General features: G+C 43.2%; 1 protein-coding gene across 3 annotated transcripts in view; it reads left to right on the forward strand.

Moving 5' to 3' along the window:
• The window catches only part of nup93 (nucleoporin 93), a 30,863-nt gene that overhangs the window by 5,782 nt on the left and 5,554 nt on the right, over positions 1–19,527 (forward strand). For 2 of the 3 annotated variants that reach the window (XM_088996995.1, XM_088996996.1), the window contains exons 4-12: positions 10,322–10,384; positions 11,769–11,897; positions 12,669–12,743; positions 15,415–15,507; positions 15,598–15,737; positions 15,872–16,004; positions 17,903–18,060; positions 18,253–18,418; positions 18,583–18,676. In XM_088996995.1, the coding sequence (XP_088853121.1) occupies positions 10,322–10,384; positions 11,769–11,897; positions 12,669–12,743; positions 15,415–15,507; positions 15,598–15,737; positions 15,872–16,004; positions 17,903–18,060; positions 18,253–18,418; positions 18,583–18,676 (1,051 nt within the window). Of the gene's footprint in view, positions 1–5,929; positions 6,383–10,321; positions 10,385–11,768; positions 11,898–12,668; positions 12,744–15,414; positions 15,508–15,597; positions 15,738–15,871; positions 16,005–17,902; positions 18,061–18,252; positions 18,419–18,582; positions 18,677–19,527 lie in introns of those variants that run through there. The other variant, XM_088996997.1, reaches the window with a different exon arrangement.

The following is a 19,527-nucleotide window of genomic DNA, read 5'->3' on the forward strand; positions in this document are numbered from 1 at the left end:
TAATCAACACCCGCTGCCAACAGTTCGCATGCCATCCCAAGCCCCCAAGAGACTGCATCACCTCCCAACAACCTACAAAGCCTTCAAAGCCAGCAAGCTTCAACAGTTCCACCTGGCGGAGCGCCTTCGGCCCAACTAAGGATCCAGTGGCCTCAATCCTCGAAGAGAACTGATTGGAAGCAGTTTGATGAGGACGTGGACAAGGTTCTGGAAGCGACATCCAAGGGGGATGTGGACCAGCGGCTGAGAACTATGACCACCCTCATAGTGAACATCGCGGCTGAGCGATTTGGAACTCAGGCACCAAAGCCCACGCCAACGGCCTATGCTCCATGCCGCAGAGCAAGGAAAATCCAGAGCCTGAGGGAAGAGTTGAAGCTGTTGAAGAGGCAGTATAAGATCGCAGGGGAAGTTGAGAGAGCTGGCCTAGCGGACCTGAGAGCAATCCTCAGGAAAAAACTCTTGACCTCGAGGAGGGCAGAGTTCCACAGAAGAAGGCGGAAAGAGAGAGCCAGAAAGAGAACAGCTTTTCTGGCCAATCCCTTCAAGTTGACCAGGCAGCTTCTTGGTCAGAAGAGGGCTGGTCACCTTACCTGCTCTTAGGAGGCCATCAACAACCACCTCAAGGCCACGTACAGTGACCCTAGCAGAGAACAACCCCTAGGTCCATGCGATGCACTGACAACACCACCAGAGCTTACATCAGACTTCAACCTCAAGGAGCCTTGCCTCAGTGAAGTGGTGGAAGTGGTGCGGAGAGCAAGGTCGAGCTCAGCACCAGGCCCAAGCGGAGTACCGTACAAGGTATATAAAAACTGCCCAAAGCTCTTACATCGGCTTTGGAGGGCCCTGAAGGTGATCTGGAGGAGAGGAAAGATCCCCCAGACATGGAGGTATGCGGAGGGAGTATACATACCCAAAGACGAGAGGTCTGAGAACATCGACCAGTTTCGTGTCATCTCCCTGCTGAGTGTGGAGAGTAAGACCTTCTTCAGCATTGTAGTCAGAAGACTCTCCAGCTTCCTCTTGAGCAACAAGTACATCGACACGTCAGTGCAGAAGGGAGGAGTACCGGGCGTTCCTGGTTGCCTGGAGCACACAGGCGTGGTAACCCAGCTCATCAGAGAGGCAAGAGAAAGTAGAGGTGACCTGGCAGTATTATGGCTGGACCTCACCAATGCCTATGGCTCCATACCCCACAAACTGGTGGAGGTTGCACTGGTGAAGTATCATGTACCCCAGAAGGTGAAAGACCTCATCCTGGATTATTACAGCAAGTTCAGCTTGAGAGACTCCACTCGCCAGCTGACATCTGACTGGCACCAGCTGGAAGTAGGCATAATCACTGGGTGCACCATCTCAGTCATCCTATTCGCACTGGCTATGGGCATGCTGGTCAAGGCAGCTGAACCAGAATGCAGGGTCCCTCTTAGCAAGTCTGGAGTAAGGCAACCTCCCATCAGAGCCTTTATGGACGACGTCACAGTGACAACAACAGCTGTACCAGGAGCCAGATGGATCCTCCAAGGGTTGGAGCGTATCATGGCGTGGGCACGCATGAGCTTCAAACCCGCAAAGTCCAGGTCCTTGGTTCTAAAGAGGGGGAAAGTCACAGACAAGTTCCGTTTCAGGCTGGGACAACACCAGATCCCCTCAGTGTCTGAGAAGCCAGTGAATAGCCTTGGCAAGGTCTTCAACTGCAGCCTGAATGACAGCGAGTCCATCAAAGCAACCAGCGCTGAACTGGAGGGCTGGTTAAAAACAGTGGACAAGTCTGGGCTCCCGGGAAGATTCAAGGCCTGGGTCTACCAGCATGGGATCCTCCCAAGAATCCTCTGGCCGCTGCTAATCTACGAGGTCCCCATGACCGTGGTGGAAGGTTTTGAGCAAAGAGTGAGCAGCTATCTGCGCAGATGGCTGGGACTGCCCCGCAGCCTAAGTAGCATAGGGCTGTACGGGAAAACCAACAAGCTCATGCTCCCCTTCAGCTCAGTCAGGGAGGAATTCATCGTAGCACGGGCACGGGAACATCTGCAGTACTCTGGATCCAGAGATGCCAAAGTGTCCGGGGCAGGGATCGTTGTGAGGACTGGGAGGAAATGGAGGGCAGCCGAGGCAGTTGAGCGTGCAGAAACTCGACTGAGGCACAGGACCATTGTTGGAGCAGTGGCGCAAGGTAGAGCTGGACTGGGGAGCCGAACAGCGAGGGAGAGGCAGAGGCTGGTGCAGGAGGAGGTCCGAACTGCAGTCGAGGAAGAACGAACCAGCAGAGCAGTGGCCATGCGACAGCAGGGTGCCTGGATGAAGTGGGAGCAGGCGATGGAGCGCCGCGTCACCTGGAAGGACATCTGGTCATGGAACCCACAGACGATCAAGTTCTTGATTCAGGGGATGTACAATGTCCTTCCAAGCCCATCTAATCTGTGCACTTGGGGCACCACAGAAACACCAGCATGCCCCCTGTGTTCCAAGGTTGGGACTCTGGAACACATGTTGAGCAGCTGCCCCAAGGCCCTGAGTGAGGGTCGGTATCGGTGGAGGCACGACCAGGTCCTCAAATCCATCGCTGAAGCAATCAGCAAGGGGATTGCGGCAAGCCGTTACACCCGAGCCACTGCGAAGACCATTCACTTTGTTAAAGAAGGACAAAGGTTGAATACATCAAGCAACCGCTCTGCTGGTTTGCTCTCCACGGCCCGAGACTGGGTGATGACAGTTGACCTGGAAAGGCAACTGAAGTTTCCAGCACACATCACCCAGACCAGGTTGAGACCTGACATCATCTTGGTCTCTGAGGCCACAAAGCAACTCTTCTTGCTGGAGCTGACGGTTCCCTGGGAGGAGAGGATGGAGGAAGCTCAGGAAAGGAAGAGGGAGAAGTACCAGGAGCTGGTGGAGGAATGTCGGAGGAACGGGTGGAGGTCGAGGTGTATGCCGGTGGAGGTGGGCAGTCGGGGATTTGCCAGCCACTCCCTGAGCAAAGCCTATGGCATACTGGGCATAACAGGTGCAAACCGCAGAAGAGCCATAGGCAACAACGTGGAGGCAGCAGAAAGAGCCACCAGATGGCTCTGGTTGAGGAGGGGAGAGCCGTGGGGGCAGTGGAGCAGGAGCATGCCACTTGGACACAGGCCGGGGCCTTGCAAACCCCGGTCAGGTCGCCTGGAGGAGGGTGTCTGTTGAAAGACCCGAAACACCCAGTGATTCTAGGAATCAACACTGATGATGTGTCCAAGTTTGTGCATCAGCAGATGTATTGTTAACTAACTCAGTCACTCACAATCAATATGACTGGAATATTTTCCTCTTTATGTCGAGGCAAGCCACGACTTCACTTTAGTGAACAGTTTACAGGAAGATGGTTACCAAAACCATTGCATAACAACGTCCACTAAAGTCAGTGATTTCTAATTTATGAAGCATATAAATGATGCAGGGCACGTGTGTTGTTGATGGCATGTTAGCAACCGGATTTATTTATACATATTTTATATATACAGTAAAGTCTCGTTATATCGATATCGGATATATCGATAGTCCCGGTTATATCGATACTATTTCTATGCACGCATGGAGACAATTACATGCAAACAGGGTCGGATATATCGATAGTCCCGGTTATATCGATATTTTTTCGGACTCCCTTGAATATCGATATAACGAGACTTTACTGTATATATATATATATATATATACAGATATATCGATATAACCGGGACTATCGATTTTTTTCGGACTCCCTTGAATATCGATATAACGAGACTTTACTGTATATATATATATATACACACCATCTATGTTCTTTTGCTAAGATTTTAACCTCATTGTCGTCAAATGAGTAGTACATTAGCACCTAAAAGCTAGCAACCACTCATTTGACGACAATGAGGTTAAAATCTTAGCGAAAGAACATAGATGGTTTGAAAGGGGGTTAAAGAAGCGATTCTTATAAAACAATAAAATCCTTCATTAAACTGGTCTGGTGGGGTGAGGTTCAATTTGGATCGTTCATACAATAGCCTGCTTAGGCAAAACAGGTTAGACAACATTCGTAATGCTGATGAGGTGATACCGGAGGGAGGGGGGCAAACAGGCCAGTCGTTAGTCAAGAATGTAGGAACAATCAGTGGGGCCACAGGGAGTGGTCCTCTGCTCCCCCCAACCTGAGAGTAGGGACCTATCATAGCTGTGTCCGGCGCCGCCATGTCTGGACATTAGGGATATATAAATAGGGCCGATACGACCAGTCAGACTTTAGTTCGCTGACGAAGCCACTTGGATAGGAGGCGAAACGTCCGAAACCTTCAAATTTGTACAGATGACGGCTGAAGAAACCTTCTCATCGATGGACCACTCCTGTACGACTGAGAGCTTACACAGACGTATGTATTGCATTGTATTTTGGACAGCCGCCCTCATTTCAAGCTCATATAACTCCAGACCCATATAATTTAGGAATGAACTCTTTTCTGATGAAAGAATAGAGTCTTAAGGTTTTTTTATGCTGCATTGAATGTTTATGTAGTACTAAAACTCAATATTCGGTGGGTCCTGGAATTCGAGTGATAATGACAAAACCCCGGTCACTGGAGTGGACACATTTTTGCACATCTGGCACTGAATGAGTTGATGAAATTCATAATGACGTGAGCAGGCCCAGCATTTGATGAAATAGTGAAATGGTTCATCTCAGCAGCCAAAATACACACATATGGATTATCAAAACAGCCAAAAAATAGCTACACTCTCTAGTATATGAGTAGCAATTCATTATTATATGTGCATGCCTACTTTTTAATTAAATAATGAAGTGTGCCATGTCAGTCCCGGAATTGTTAGGGTACAATGAAGACTAAATTGTATTTGTTATTTCTCTCATTGCATCCTGGAATTACCACGCTGCATTGTTCTCTGTGTCATCAAATCATACACTATTGGCAAATAAAAAAGTAAAGACGAGAGTATTGAAGAAAAACGAGGAAATGTGTTGAACCCGATAAATGGATAGAATAGTGAAACATAAGCCGTGCAAAGATGTGAGTGTTGCTAGTGCATTAAAAATGGCTTCCCACCACAATTCATTGCATCTCTGTTTCTACTTTCATTTCTTTCATAACTTTGCTGCTGTGAAATGTAAATTTCTCCACTGCGAGACTAATAAAGGCAAATCCAATACAATCCGTGGCCCACATTAGCCCCCCCCCCCATTTTCTCATTTGCTGACTCATTTTTTCTGTAATCTTATTCTATTTTTTTCTTTTATTCCATTTGCATCCTTTCCCTTTCTGTGATCTCACCATCTCGACCCGCACCGGCTTTTTACATACATACTCATCCTTCAGCGGTGATGGCAGCGAATCCAGTTGGCTGAGCACAGAGTGTCTGCGGCACTCTATGAACATAGCGACACGGAGTGCGTGTGCATGCGCACATTCGAGAGCACTTGTTTGTTGTGTCAGGTGCATTGCATGTTGTGTGTCAGTGACGGTCGCTTACACTCGCTCCGATACTCTTCCCAGGATTATGAATGAATGTGCATGTTTGGCACGTGCAGTTTGTGCTGGTTTGCACATGTGACTACAACTATGCCATATGCCACTGTGAATGAGTCCGACTTCAAGTGGTGTGAAGAGTAACGTGTTGGCTTTGTGTGCCCCCATGTAACTCAGAAGCCCTTCATTAACTAAACATGACCCTTAACAGCACGATTAGCCTCATTTTGAGGCAGGATGTCGGAAGCCATCAAGCAAGTGGTAGGGGGGAAATCCATTACAGTAATTGCATTGAGAAAGGAGAGGAAGCAGAGGGGATGGGAAGAAAGGATACATAGATGGATAAAAAAGGGAAGAAAATGAGTGGGGTGGACGAATGTAGGAGGCAGAGGGTTGTCAGCGACACTCCGATGAAGTGAGGGAGTGTGAACGAGAGCAAGGATATGTAGCTGAGGGAGGGGAGAGTCAGCTGACGGTATGAACAGATACCCTGTGTGAATCTATAGTTCCTTCGCATACATCCCCCCTGTGTCTGCCATTACAATTGGTATGGCCCTCTGACAATAAAACCAGCCCCAGCGAGTCTGATGTGCCACTTGCACACACTTCGTCAACGTCCCCTGTTTTCAGGCAAGAAAGGGCTGTAGGCGCACTGCCATGCCGGCCAGACAGGGCATTGGGAAAACGCCCCGGAATGGCAGCCACTGCCGCCCCCACAGCCTCTCCTGACATGGAGCGACTGAGGGATGAAGACACCGAAGGGCGACGCTGGTCTTTCCTGTGTTGTCAAAGCCCAGAAATCGTGGTACAGACAAAGAAAAGAAACATTTTTTAATATTCTTCTACGTTCAAACATGTCCTGTTTTCTGCCTTGCAGCCACTGAACATGAGTGAGTATTGCCTACACACATGAATCGATCAGACAGGTATCTGCTTTGTCTCATGCACACACGTCTCATCCGTCTCTCTTCCTTTCGCTTTCCTTTGCAAAAATTACATTATTGATCAGTGACAAATGCAATATAAATAACCTCAAGGTAATTAAAATGTCATTTACAGAAAATGTCGGATTATAATAAAATCAACTTGCGTGCTTGCATATGTTATCTGCAAATGTAGGTGGATGATGTTCTAACCGCAAAGTGTAGTGTGTGGTTTGTTCCTTGCGCACTCAGGCCACTGGTCAGCTCTTTGTGTCATGGCAAGTGAGCTCAAAAACCTCATGCACTCACTGTCATGATGCCACACACATGGACTGTGGCACTCTTCCTTTTTTAAGTCTTTAATGCTGTAGTCATACAATGAATATTGTTTTTACGCATTTTGTCTCCAATTTCTTCAGTTTCAATCGGCCGCTTTCAGGGGCAAACTGTATTATCTATGAACAAAAAAGACCTGTATTAGTCTCATATCATCTCTGTTAAAAAAATGTGAGAATGCTTTTTTTGCCTACAATTAAGAAAAACTGTTAAGACAACAACCACCCATTCAGAAACTTTGCGGTAAACAAAGGCATTGTACAAAACTTCAATTTCTTGTATTTTGTATTCCTTTTTAATAACCATCAACCACATAATGTCCTTTTTTTCTACTGTAGTTGTGCTCATAAAGCTTCTTGGCTTTTATTGTCCATTGGGTGTGTATCTTTTCGGTAGTTACCAGGTCTCCGAGGATGCACAATATAAGGGTGGGGCATCCAGAAATCATACATCTTTAAACCACCTTAAAATAACATGTCAAACCATTTGACAATTTCCATATAAGTTTCTTCATGTTTTCCTTCTTTTCGACGATTGACTTGATCTATAAATTGGCTTGATTTGACAGATTGAGCCTGAACATGTGGTAGAATCGAAGCATCAGCAGTCTCTCAACTGCTCAGTCTCGGACTGACTGAGGCTGTTCCCTCATGCATGTCAATCAAAGCCATCACGTACTGACCAAATCATACATGATATAAAGAAATGCCTTGTAATTTTTTGTTGGATTATTTTAGAAACTAATTTCTAACATTCTGCATATGACACATAAACCCTCATGCAAATCATCGGTTCTTATTGTCTTGTGTTGAACTGGGTCAACTAGGACAATTGGCGTTCATATCGGAATGATGGTGCTTTTGGTCACTGCTAAGGACCGTGTTGTCAGTATGCATTTGGCACCAAAAATGTCTTGTCGGCGGAGTGTTTGGTCGCACGAATTGAGCTGGCATCAAAACTACCGCACGGAAAAATTCTTCTGACTGCAGTTCATTTGAGGTAGGAATGCAGCAGAGATACTACTCCATTTCCCAATGTGTCACTGCTGTTTAAGATTCAAGCTGAATGAGCAGCTCTTCTCACACTGCCTCTTTCTGTAAGAAATGTATAAATTTCTCTTCCAACAATTGCAGGAATCATAATTCGATAGCTCCCAGACACAAAGGTGAGGATAAAACTCGAGTGGTTTTTAAATAAAGACTTTTTATCAGGACTTTACATGGACACCCTACTTTTTTAAAGCAAGTTAAAATTGGCTAGCTTCTTAGCCATGGTTAGCACCACAAAAAATTGTAAATGCATAGTTGTGACTGCAGTGTCGTCTCTGAACAATGACAAAGGTCAGTGAATTGTAAAAATCTCAATGATCAGTCAAATGCATCGGGATTCAAACACTTCATAAAATCCAACCATCAGTAGAGATTGCTTTTTTTTTTGGGGAAAAAAATGTCCAAAAAATAATTGCATTGGAAGAATTGTTGTTTGTAAATAATTGGATTGGATTTGCCTTTATTAGTCTCGCAGTGGAGAAATTTACATTAAATAAATAATGGGTCATAAGTAAAAATCTTGATTGTAAAATTAGCAATGTAAAGATGAATTTGCTGACTTGCATGGTGAGGATGACATTTATTTATTTATTTAGTCTTTGACTGTAAAATTTCTCGTATTCTCAGTTTTATGAGGCAAGAGGGGAATCGGAAGAATGCAGTGACATGAGTACGAGACTTGGAGATATAGGAAAAAGAAGCGATGTGACGAATGGTTGGAAAATCAACCAGCAGGTGTCCTTTAGATGGTACACAAGAGAGATGATGATAGAGAGGAAATAGGAGGGTACGAGTGCTTATTTGCCTGTAAGCGACCATCCGCTCTTCTTTAAGATTCGAGAATGGCTGTCGTATCCTTCTTGGAATCCAAAATGACATAGATTGAAGAGCAAATAGCACCCAAAATGGCATGATTATTAAATACATAAACTATGATGTAACAGCGGCCACATGAAGGTCTCTTCCATCAGGCCTCAAGGCGTTCGCATGTTGTACATAAATTCAGAGAGCTACAGCTGTCCTCTGGGCATTTGAGGAGAAAGAGCAATTTATGTCCCTACTTCAGACGTATCGATTTAAGTGGCTGAAAAATTGTGCCAAAATAAAGGCTAAGCCAATCAAAAATCGCCCAACGTTGTTCATTTGACTAGCATTTTTTTTCAATGACTCATTGTATTTATGTAACAATGCAATAGTGGAGCTCAGTTTGGTTCACCTTTATAAAATAAAGCAGTTTGTTCTAGTTGGTGAATCATAACATTTGAAACACCGAAAGCTGTTCTTATATTGACCAATGACTAATGGCAAATATTTGTGTTCACGGCTTCCAAGCAAGGTCTTTGGTGAGTTGATTCCCTAGAATGACATCCAATGCTCTGTCGCCGCCTGATGCAGAATATACATGAATCATTCGAATTAAATACCAGGATGCTGTGATGAGAAAGAAGTTAGATCACTTTCAAGTGAGTCATTCGGCTGATGATCTCATTGTGCTCGGTCCAGTAATTTTGATCCGAGGCAATCAGTCATTTCAAATTATTTTAAGTGGCTGGGCAAAGTGTTTTCTGAATGTTCTGAAGGCCTGTTTCCAAAACAATGTAACATACTGTATGTGTTGTCTTGAGCTGAGCAATGTTGCTTTTGGTGCTTTAAGAATAATCAACACATTTCACAGAATTCTTATGGATTAATGAATTATACACTTCCCCAATTATGTGGTGGGATTAATGAAACCTACAGTTGCCATTTCATGCAGATGAAGCGGCATAAAAGTATTTTTCCTTGGTGTGGTTTATCCATGTTAGAAAAAAAAACATTCATCTTAGAATTACCCACACAGTTTTTTTATTTATTTTTTATTTATTTCATTTTTTTAATGGAAACCCCGAGTCAGTGACTCATATTTCTGCTCAGTTTCAGAGGACAAAGCACATCACCTCCCTGCCATTTCAATGCTTTCTCAAAATGACCCCTCCATGTTTGGCTGCGGTCACTGACTTTCTTTCCTTTCTCGTTTTCTGAGTCCTGACAGATACTCATCTGCGTGCTATATATGTTGAATAAGGGCAACTCGCAAATAAACACTCTTGCGATTGTTTGTCTTTAAAACACGACAAGTGCAGGTACGGGTTTCCGAGGGAGAGATGTTTTGCAGCATAAAATCCATTTTGCAAAGATGTCAAAATGGAGTCTATTCTGATTGTTGTTTCATTGCAAAATGGCGGGTGGAGAATTCTTCACAGCTCGGAGTGCCAACGCTTGCCGTTTCATCTGCTTGAAATGGCGACTGTAGGTTTCACTAATCCCACCACATGCTTGATAAGCAGCCATTGGTTTTCCAGCAAAGTAAAATGTGTTAAAATTCTCCCATAGAAGGATTCACATTTTCCCGTCACATTTTTGTTTTATCTCATTATTTTGTCCAGCCACGCTAAGATCTAATTCTCCCTGTTTTTCCTCACTCTCTCCGACTCACTTGGCTTGCTTGGCCTTCTACGCCGGCCTTCCCGTCTCCGCACAGGGCTTCTTGAAGAACGAGAGGGACAACGCCCTGCTGTCCGCCATCGAGGAATCTCGCCGCAGGGTCAGTGCCTGCGTTCAAGTCTTTCTGATATCTGCTCCGATCAAAAAAAGTTTTGAGACATGTGATAGGCCAAAGTGGAAATTCAGATAAAGCACTTTGGAAATTTCCAGGGCTAAGTGATCTTAAATTATGAGATCTTTTCACATAAATAACAGCATCTTAATACTGTCATGCCTGGATTGACAAATCAATTTTATTTTTAACTTCGAATTAAACTGATGCGTTTTGACCACAACAGCATTCAGTGTCTCATATCTGCTGGCTGTGATTTAAACATCCTTCTGGTGCAACTCTGCAGGGAATGGTTATGAAATGGCCTCCCTGATGAGCAGATCTAATAGGCCCAGCCTTTAATTAGTTATCGTTCCCATTATTTCCCCATGAGAGCAGGAAAAACTTGTGTGAAGGGTCGAAACAAAATGCTCTACAAATGCATAAAAGAAAGCTTGCATTATATTGCCCGACATATGTCTACATTTCAAACCCCACTGTTCAAGAAAATGTCTCATTGGATTTATGACTAAATGTAATGTAAATGTAAGTACACACTTCCTGTGTGTACTTTGCATGTTCTCCCTGTGCCTGTGTGGGTTTTCTCAGGGTACTCTTGTTCCTCCCACATTCCAAAAAACACACAGGGCAGGTTAATGGAGCACTCCACATATTTCCTAGGTGTGAATTGTTGTTTGTCAATGTATGCCCTGCGATTGGCAAGCAACTAGTTCTGGATTCACTTCTTTACCAATTTAAATAATCAGTGAATCAAAACAGTTGTAAAAAATATGCATTTGACATTGGTAATATTCAACATTCCGCCGGGTTTGAAGCTCCCTTGATATGATGCTATCATATCATTACTGTAGCTGAAAAGTGTATATTGTGCACAATTTATATGCATGATGGAGACCTCCACACTAAATTCCCATTGAGTTCATGAGTTACGCTTGCACGTTGCTGCGGCTTTGTGCTGAAATGTGTAAAAGAAAACCTGAGAGAATCAGGTAGTGACCAATTTAACTCGGTAAATGGGGGCTCTAATCCAGATTGGTATCTCCCTGGGCTGGAGATGGGTAGGATTTAATTATCTCATGTTCCCATTATCTCACCTCACGTCTCTGTGGAGGGTTAAAATAAAAGAGCCCTGATGGGGTTTCACAAGTTCTACTTGAGTCCCTAGGTTTTACTGAGCATGATGGTCAAGTTGACGTCTTGTACGGGAACATTAATGTTGCATTCAAGACTAGGGCATGTAAGATGTACGCATAAATTGTACTAGGAAAACAAGAAGTTATATATAAGGTCCGTTGTTTCCTTCCATTCTGACACACTCGTATGATTTGAGACATTTGAGTCAATCACTAAAATGAAGGGATGCATGTTTCAGACATTCCTGCTGGCTGAAGAGTACCATCGTGAGTCTATGCTTGTCCAGTGGGAGCAGGTGAAGCAGAGAGTGTTGCACACTCTCCTCGGAGCAGGAGAGGATGCCCTCGACTTTAGTCAAGATGTGGAGGTACAAAACTTGAGCCCCTAAACTCAGCATCCTTCACATTTGTAATAAAAATGAAATGTGTGTCTTTACTGCTCACATCCTGTGAAGGTAATTATCGGTGATGTTTTGCACAGCACACGGCTGGTAAAAAATGACAGATTGAAGCCATTGTCTTTTGTATGAAGACATGTTTTCTTTTCTTAACTTTGTCTATCGTGAAAAAAAGAGCTTTTCCCAAAATAGAATGCCACGTCCACCTCCTACTTATAAATAATGAAGACAAAAGGATATGTGGCTATTTTTGGGATAGTTCACACGTTTGAACACTGGTTTCTCAATAGTTTAATATAGCAAGTTCAAAAAACATATTTTTTTGGTCTTAATACGCGATATCTGCTGGAGATTTTTTTAGCTTGACCCTAATTAAGTTAGACACACTGTTTTTTGACACACTGTTAGCACCCGGTATGTTAAGTTGAGAAACTTTATTTTTTCATTTGTATTTCACATAAATTTTTGCTAAGAAATTGTGTCCGGTAATCAGTCATAGCAGGAAAAAATATTAATTACTGTACAGCAGCGGGATAATCCAGCAACAAAATTGCAATTGTTTCCGAAAAAAGACCAGTTGAGTTTGATGAATTAAAAACAACAGTAACACCACCAAAAGATATGAATCAATCATTCACCACGTGCGTGCAAGAATAGCAACGTATACATAGCAGACTTCAAAAAGATTTTGTACTCCTGTGGTGGAGCGTAGTCAATTGGTTGTCACTGTTTTTGCTGTAGCCCAGCTTTGTGAACGAAGTAACAGCACCAGGAAGGAGTGCTTTGGACAGCGTGGAGGTGGCCTATGGGCGTCAGGTAAGTCAACCTTGTGGAAATATATATAGTGTGTGTGTGTGTGTGTGTGTGTGTGTGTGTGTGTGTGTGTGTGTGTGTGTGTGTGTGTGTGTGTGTGTGTGTGTGTGTGTGTGTGTGTGTGTGTGTGTTGCGTGACATTTAGGAAGGAGGTGAACAAGCACTGGGTGGGCAAGAGGTCCTACCAGATGACTGGCAAACTACAGCAAACGTAATCAGAGACACAGGTCGGAAAGTACTTGGTGTATCGAGTGGAAGAAAGGTAGATAAGGAGACTTGGTGGTGGAATGGGGAGGTGCAGGAGTGTATACAGAGAAAGAGGTTAGCAAAGAAGTGGGAGACTGAGAGGACGGACGAGAGTAGACAGCAGTACAAGGAGAAGCCGCGCACGGTTAAAGTAAAGGTGGCAAAGGCCAAACAAGAGGCCTATGATGACTTATATGCTAGGCTGGACAGCAAGGAAGGCGAGACTGATCTTTACAGGCTGGCGAGACAGAGAGACAAAGATGGTAAGGACCTGCAGCAGTTTCGGTGATTAAGGATAGAGATGGCAATGTATTAAAAGGTGCCAGTAGTGTGATGGCAAGATGGAAAGAGTACTTTGAAGAATTGATGAATGAGGAAAACGAGAAGGAACAAAGAGTAGAAGACATGACTGTTGTGGACCAAGACGTAGCAAGCATTAGCAAGGATGAAGTGAGGAGGGCGCTGAAGAGGATGAAGGGGGGGAAAGGCACCAATCGAGGTATGGAAGTGTCTTGGAGAGGTGGCGGTGGTGTTCCTGACTGGCTTATTTAACAAGATCTTAGATGGTGAACAGATGCCTGAAGAATGGAGACGAAGTGTACTCGTGCCGATTTTTAAGAACAAAGGAGATGTGCAGAGTTGTACTAATTACAGAGGAATAAAGTTGATGAGCCATACAATGAAACTCTGGGAAAGAGTAGTTTAAACTAGACTAAGAGCAGAAGTGAACATTTGTGAGCAGCAGTATGGCTTCATACCAAAAAATATTCAACATTCCGCCGGGTTTGAAGCTCCCTTGACAGATGCAATGTTTGCTTTAAGAATGCTGATAGAGAAGTACAGAGAAGGTCAGAAGGAATTGCATTGTGTCTTTGTAGATCTGGAGAAAGCGTATGACAGGGTGCCCAGAGAAGAGCTGTGGCATTGCATGAGGAAGTCTGGAGTGAAGGAAAAGTATGTTAGAGCAGTACAAGACATGTATCATGACTGTAAGACAGTTGTGAGGTGCGCTGTCGGTATGACTGAGGAATTCAAGGTGGAGGTGGGACTCCACCAGGGGTCAGCTCTGAGCCCCTTGTTGTTTGCTATGGTGATGGACAGGCTGACAGACAATATTATACAAGAATCTCCTTGGACCATGATGTTTGCAGATGACATTGTGATCTGTAGCGAGAACAGGGAACAGGTGGCGGAGAAACTAGAGCTGTGGAGATATGCCCTGGAAAGGAGAGGAATGAAGATCAGTCGCAGCAAGACGGAATATATGTGTGTGAATGAGAGGGATCCAAGTGCAAGAGTGATGCTACAGGGAGAAGAGATAAAGAACGTGGAGGATTTTAAGTACTTGGGGTCAACTGTCCAGAGCAATGGAGAGTGTGGAAAAGAGGTGAAGAAGCGTGTCCAGGCAGGCTGGAGCGGCTGGAGAAAAATGTCAGGTGTGATGTGTGATAGGAGAGTTTCAGCGAGGATGAAAGGAAAAGTGTATAAAACCGTGGTGAGACCAGATATGATGTTTGGACTGGAGACAGTGCCACTGAAGAAAAGAAAGGAAGCAGAGCTGGAGGTAGAAGAGCTGAAGATGTTGAGGTTTTCTTTGGGAGTGACAAGGTTGGATAGGATCAGGAATGAGTACATTAGAGGGACAATTCATATTAGAGGCTTTGGAGAGAAAGTCAGAGAGGCCAGACTGAGATGGTTTGGACATGTCCAGAGGAGAGAGTGTGTGTGTGTGTGTGTGTGTGTGTGTGTGTGTGTGTGTGTGTGTGTGTGTGTGTGTGTGTATATATATACATATATATATATCGTTATTACAACCATTTTATACCTTTTTTTCAATGGTGTTTGGATAAAGGGATGTAATTTAAAATATAATCATATCCACTAACCCCACATACTCACGGTTAGACAACTACAGATTCACCTTTAGTGAATGTTTAACTGCTTTTTGAGAGCCAGCGCTCTCTCGCAAACATAATGTGGATTACATTTAAATGTACGCATGCCTGATCATTAAGTAGAAATGAGGTCACAGGAAGACGGATCAAATATTATCGACTGATTAGGGCGCGGGGGAGAATTGTGGGTAAATTCTGTCTCCTGTTGACCATCTTTCCTTGCTGTCCTCTCTGACCTTCTGTTCTGATTTGCATCTCACACAATGTGTCGACACATTGCATGCAGCATCATTTGTCTAGTTTTCGTTATCTTTTTTGAGGACCTCGTCAGGATTGTTGTTGTAGTGTTGTTGTTTTTGGTTGTCAACCATTTTACTGGATGGTCATAATGTTTGCCCTTAGTTTGGAAGATGGAATGGTAGGCTTTTAAAAAATATTTATGGCATGATTTGATATGTGGCAATATTTTTTTATGACTAAGCATTTTCCTCTCTGCTCTGTGTGTTATTTGTAATGGTAACATGCTGTTTTAGATCTATATTTTCAACGAGAAGATTGTGAATGGTCATATTCAGCCGAATCTGGGAGATTTATGTGCATCTGTTGCAGAAAGCTTGGACGACAAGGTAATTCCATGTAACTGCAAATGAAATGCTACTCATCTTTTTGCATTGCTGGATGCAGGAATTTCTCATTTGCTGGCACTTTCCCTCTAGAATGTGTCAGACCTTTGGCTCATGGTGAAACAAATGACCGATGTTTTGCTGGTTCCTGCCAAAGATACGCTGAAGAGTCGCACTTCAATTGAGATGCAAATGGCGTTTGTGCGGCAGGCACTCGGCTTCCTGGAGAATAGGCGAGTTTCCGTATTCACTTCTTTGTAGAATGAAAAACATTTTAATGATGATGTCATCGCTAAATTTAGTGGGAATATGCGGCTGACTTTGGTTATTGTGGCTTTACTGTGGCTTCCGTCTCCTTTCTTTACAGTTATAAAAATTATACCATGGTGACTGTGTTCGGAAACCTTCATCAGGCCCACCTGGGAGGGGTGCCGGGAACGTACCAGCTTGTGCGCAGTTTTCTTAATATCAAGCTACTCGGCCCCCTGCCTGGCATGCAGGTACTTCACGCTTTGAATAAGCAATATCTAGTCCTGGTGTTGCTATAACTTGTTTTGCTTAGTATGTACCATAATCCTATTTCCCCCATTTGAGGACTACATTCTGGAATTCAACCCAAAATCACCCATAGTAAGTGCAAATATTCAACATAAAAATACCATGTTTTAATACAACCCTAGCCATCTTTTTTATAGAGTTACTCCGACACATCATTTTAAGGCCTTCAGAAAGACTCTTCAAACAAGAGCGCACATTTACAATACAACATAAATTGAGAGAGGGCATGAGCAGTGGAGAACAAAAATATTGTAGAAACAGCATTAAAAAATTGAGTAACAAGTATAATTGCACTTGAAATCATGTGGTAGGGGGTTACACTTGTCCTTTTTTGTATAACTATACAAGGGATAATCGAACCTTTTTAAAACTGAGAGCTACTTCCGAGGTATTGGGTCTGGCTGAGCGATATGCCTTCATCTCATATTGAAATTGCTATATGAATATTGACGATATTACCATGGAAATAAAGAGAATATCAGTCATGTGACCTTGCCATGCTTACATTCCATGCAAATCGCTGTTCAACCAACCACATTATTCAGGTTTAAAACCAGCAGTTCAAACAATCATCGTGCAGAGGTTGAGCATGAGGAGGGACGAATGCAGCACACATGCAAAAAATGTTCTGTCATGTTCACTGTCAACTGTATATAGGGATGGTACACATGCACACACACACACGGACACACACACACACACACATTATTATATTTTCAAAAATAATGTGACCACATTGATGAATTCATAATTGTGGATAAAATATCAGAGCTTATTGTAACAATGAGCGAGCAGCCCACCCCGTGCCGGTCCATTCTATTGAATGGCAATTTGGCACGCTCGTCATCCTATTTCCGTCGCAATCTGCGTCTTAGTTGACTGCCACCGTCTTTTTGTGGATTAATAAAAAGTCAGACAATATCACATATTGTATGGGGACCCTCAAAAGACAATATAGGCAGAGTTCATATCACTGGGAGTCCACACAATCACATCGCCATGGACTGCATAAGTGCATAACATCTTTATGTGCAGGGGTGGGGAGGGTGAGGAGTTAACCGTTGGTCATCAAGCCACACAATACATCCAACCACAGACTCAACTGCTCCTCTGTACTACGGTCGTGCCTCGACAAATTGATACAGAAGCACACGCACGCGCACACACACACGCGCGCAAACCGAACAAACACTTCTGTTGTAGCATAAAAAAGCAATATGGACTACAATGCGAATTTGATTCTATGTAATATGTTGATTTTGTTAGCAATATAGTTATCAATATGCTTAAAAAAGCTACACTTTCCGCATCTTTTTGATTCATAGTTTGTTCCTCCTTTAAAAAAAAATTAAGAGGGCTTTTTAATTTTTATTCTGAACGCCTAGTAATATGGTCATTGCATCATTGTTGAGACATCTGGAAAAAATAGAGATATTAAATTTTAGCCCTAGGGCACAGCCTTAGTCGTTTGATTCATCTTCAGAACAAATTTACTATTGTAATGTGGTGGTCAATTCTCTCTGACCTCGTTGTTGTTTTGCTTGTTGCTTCTCCATACGCAATGATGGCCTTTCACCGAAAGTTTTTTTTTTCTCGTCTTTTTGTTCGAATTTTAATTGTAGTAATTGCCCAAATCTACACACATAAAAAGCAACAGAAAGATTTAATACACATTTTACTGGAAAGTAGAGCTTTTCCAGTTAACTGCTTTTTAAAAAATAATTATAACACACACAAATCACACGTTACTGCTGGAGGAGCTCTCATAAATGGTAATGTACACTCTTTTTTGTTTCAGTTTGTTGCGGTACATTAACCTTCATGTCTCCTCATACAACAGGATGGTGAGATAGAAGGCCACCCATTGTGGGCTGTGATCTACTACTGTCTGCGCTGTGGCGACTTGAATGCAGCCATGCATGTAGTCAATCGAGTGCAACACCAGCTAGGAGACTTCAAGACCTGGTTTCAGGAGTATGCAAATAGCCCAGACAGACGGTGAGACGGTATTTATTTATTTATGTATTTATCTATTTATTTATTTATTTATTTATTTTACACACGCACACACACACACACACACACACACACACACACACACACACACACACACACACACAGTTCACTTGTGTTTTACCTGTAATAGAGTAATCTTCATTTTGTTCCATCTGTTCTTTCTCTGTCTTTTAGCCTTTCCCCATCTTCAGAAAACAAGCTTCGTCTCCACTACCGCAGAGTACTGAGGAACAGCGCCGATCCCTACAAGCGAGCTGTTTACTGCCTTCTTGGGAAATGTGATGTCAGCGATAACCATGGGGAGGTGGCGGACAAGACGGAAGACTATCTATGGCTAAAGGTAAAAAAAAAAGTCTGTTTTGACTCTTTGTTGGTGTAATTGGTCTCAGCGTACCCTTAAACAGAAGTTGCTCCCAATGTAAATACTTGAGCTTGTTATTCTGTTTCTCGAGTTGCTATCAACTCTCCTCTGAATGACTTTTGCATCATTCTTTCTCCTTGCAGTTGAATCAGGTGTGTTTCGATGATGATGGCAGCAGTTCACCTCAGGACAGACTGACCTTGCCGCAGCTACAGAAACAACTGCTGGAGGACTATGGTACGTACAGGACCATGGTGCTGTCACAGTCTTTCACTGAACTGCATTTCAAATGTGAAGCTGTATTTTTTTCTTTTTTGCAATTGTTATTTTGCACCATTGTACAAAATGGCAGCAAACTATGTGATTACAAACACAGTCTGTTTGCTTTTGATTGACATTGCAAATGATCAGGTGGATATCGTGTAAAACCCAAAAGTACCCAATCTAGAACTGAATCCGAATACACAGGCTTCTCAAGAAAACATATGTGGATTCTTGCCAGGTTTCTTTTAATGTCTTAGAAAATATAACCTTACAGTTACAGGACAACCGACGTCTCTGGACAAGTTGTGTCCATAATTTGTAAAATGGCTTCAAATGACTTCTACTGCGCGTATTTTAAAAAGATTCCACCGCATATAGCTAGATTTTACGTTTTAAGACTCGAGCTGAATATTCAGGAAGTCTTGTTTTTGAGTTGGTGACGAGTCCGTACGTGACGTCACTAAAGGAACGCCCCCTGACTGAAAAAAAGACACATTGTAGCAGTCCTTCCATCACGTCAATGTATTTTGCTGTATTGTTTGGTCTGAAAACCTTGTGTTGCACCCAAAAGCTGCCAGAAGAGGGTGTCCAAGCTCCATATAAGGAATTTATCAGCCTGTGGAAACTGAGGTGGCCACAGTAGGTCGCCATTTTGTGCCTCTTTTCTGGTGATCGTTTCTCCCCAATGTTGCCTCAAAATGGCATGGAATAAATTCTTTAATCGATTGCAAACATGTATGCTTTCCTCTTCAGAACTATTTGAATCATATTCATAACTGGAGGTGTAACAAGAAAGCATATTCTCCGAATCTGAAGCCATTGTT

This window comes from Hippocampus bargibanti, linkage group LG05 (genome assembly GCF_051943395.1).
Source record: "Hippocampus bargibanti isolate YZ-2025 linkage group LG05, ASM5194339v1, whole genome shotgun sequence".
Taxonomy (NCBI): Eukaryota; Metazoa; Chordata; class Actinopteri; order Syngnathiformes; family Syngnathidae; genus Hippocampus; species Hippocampus bargibanti.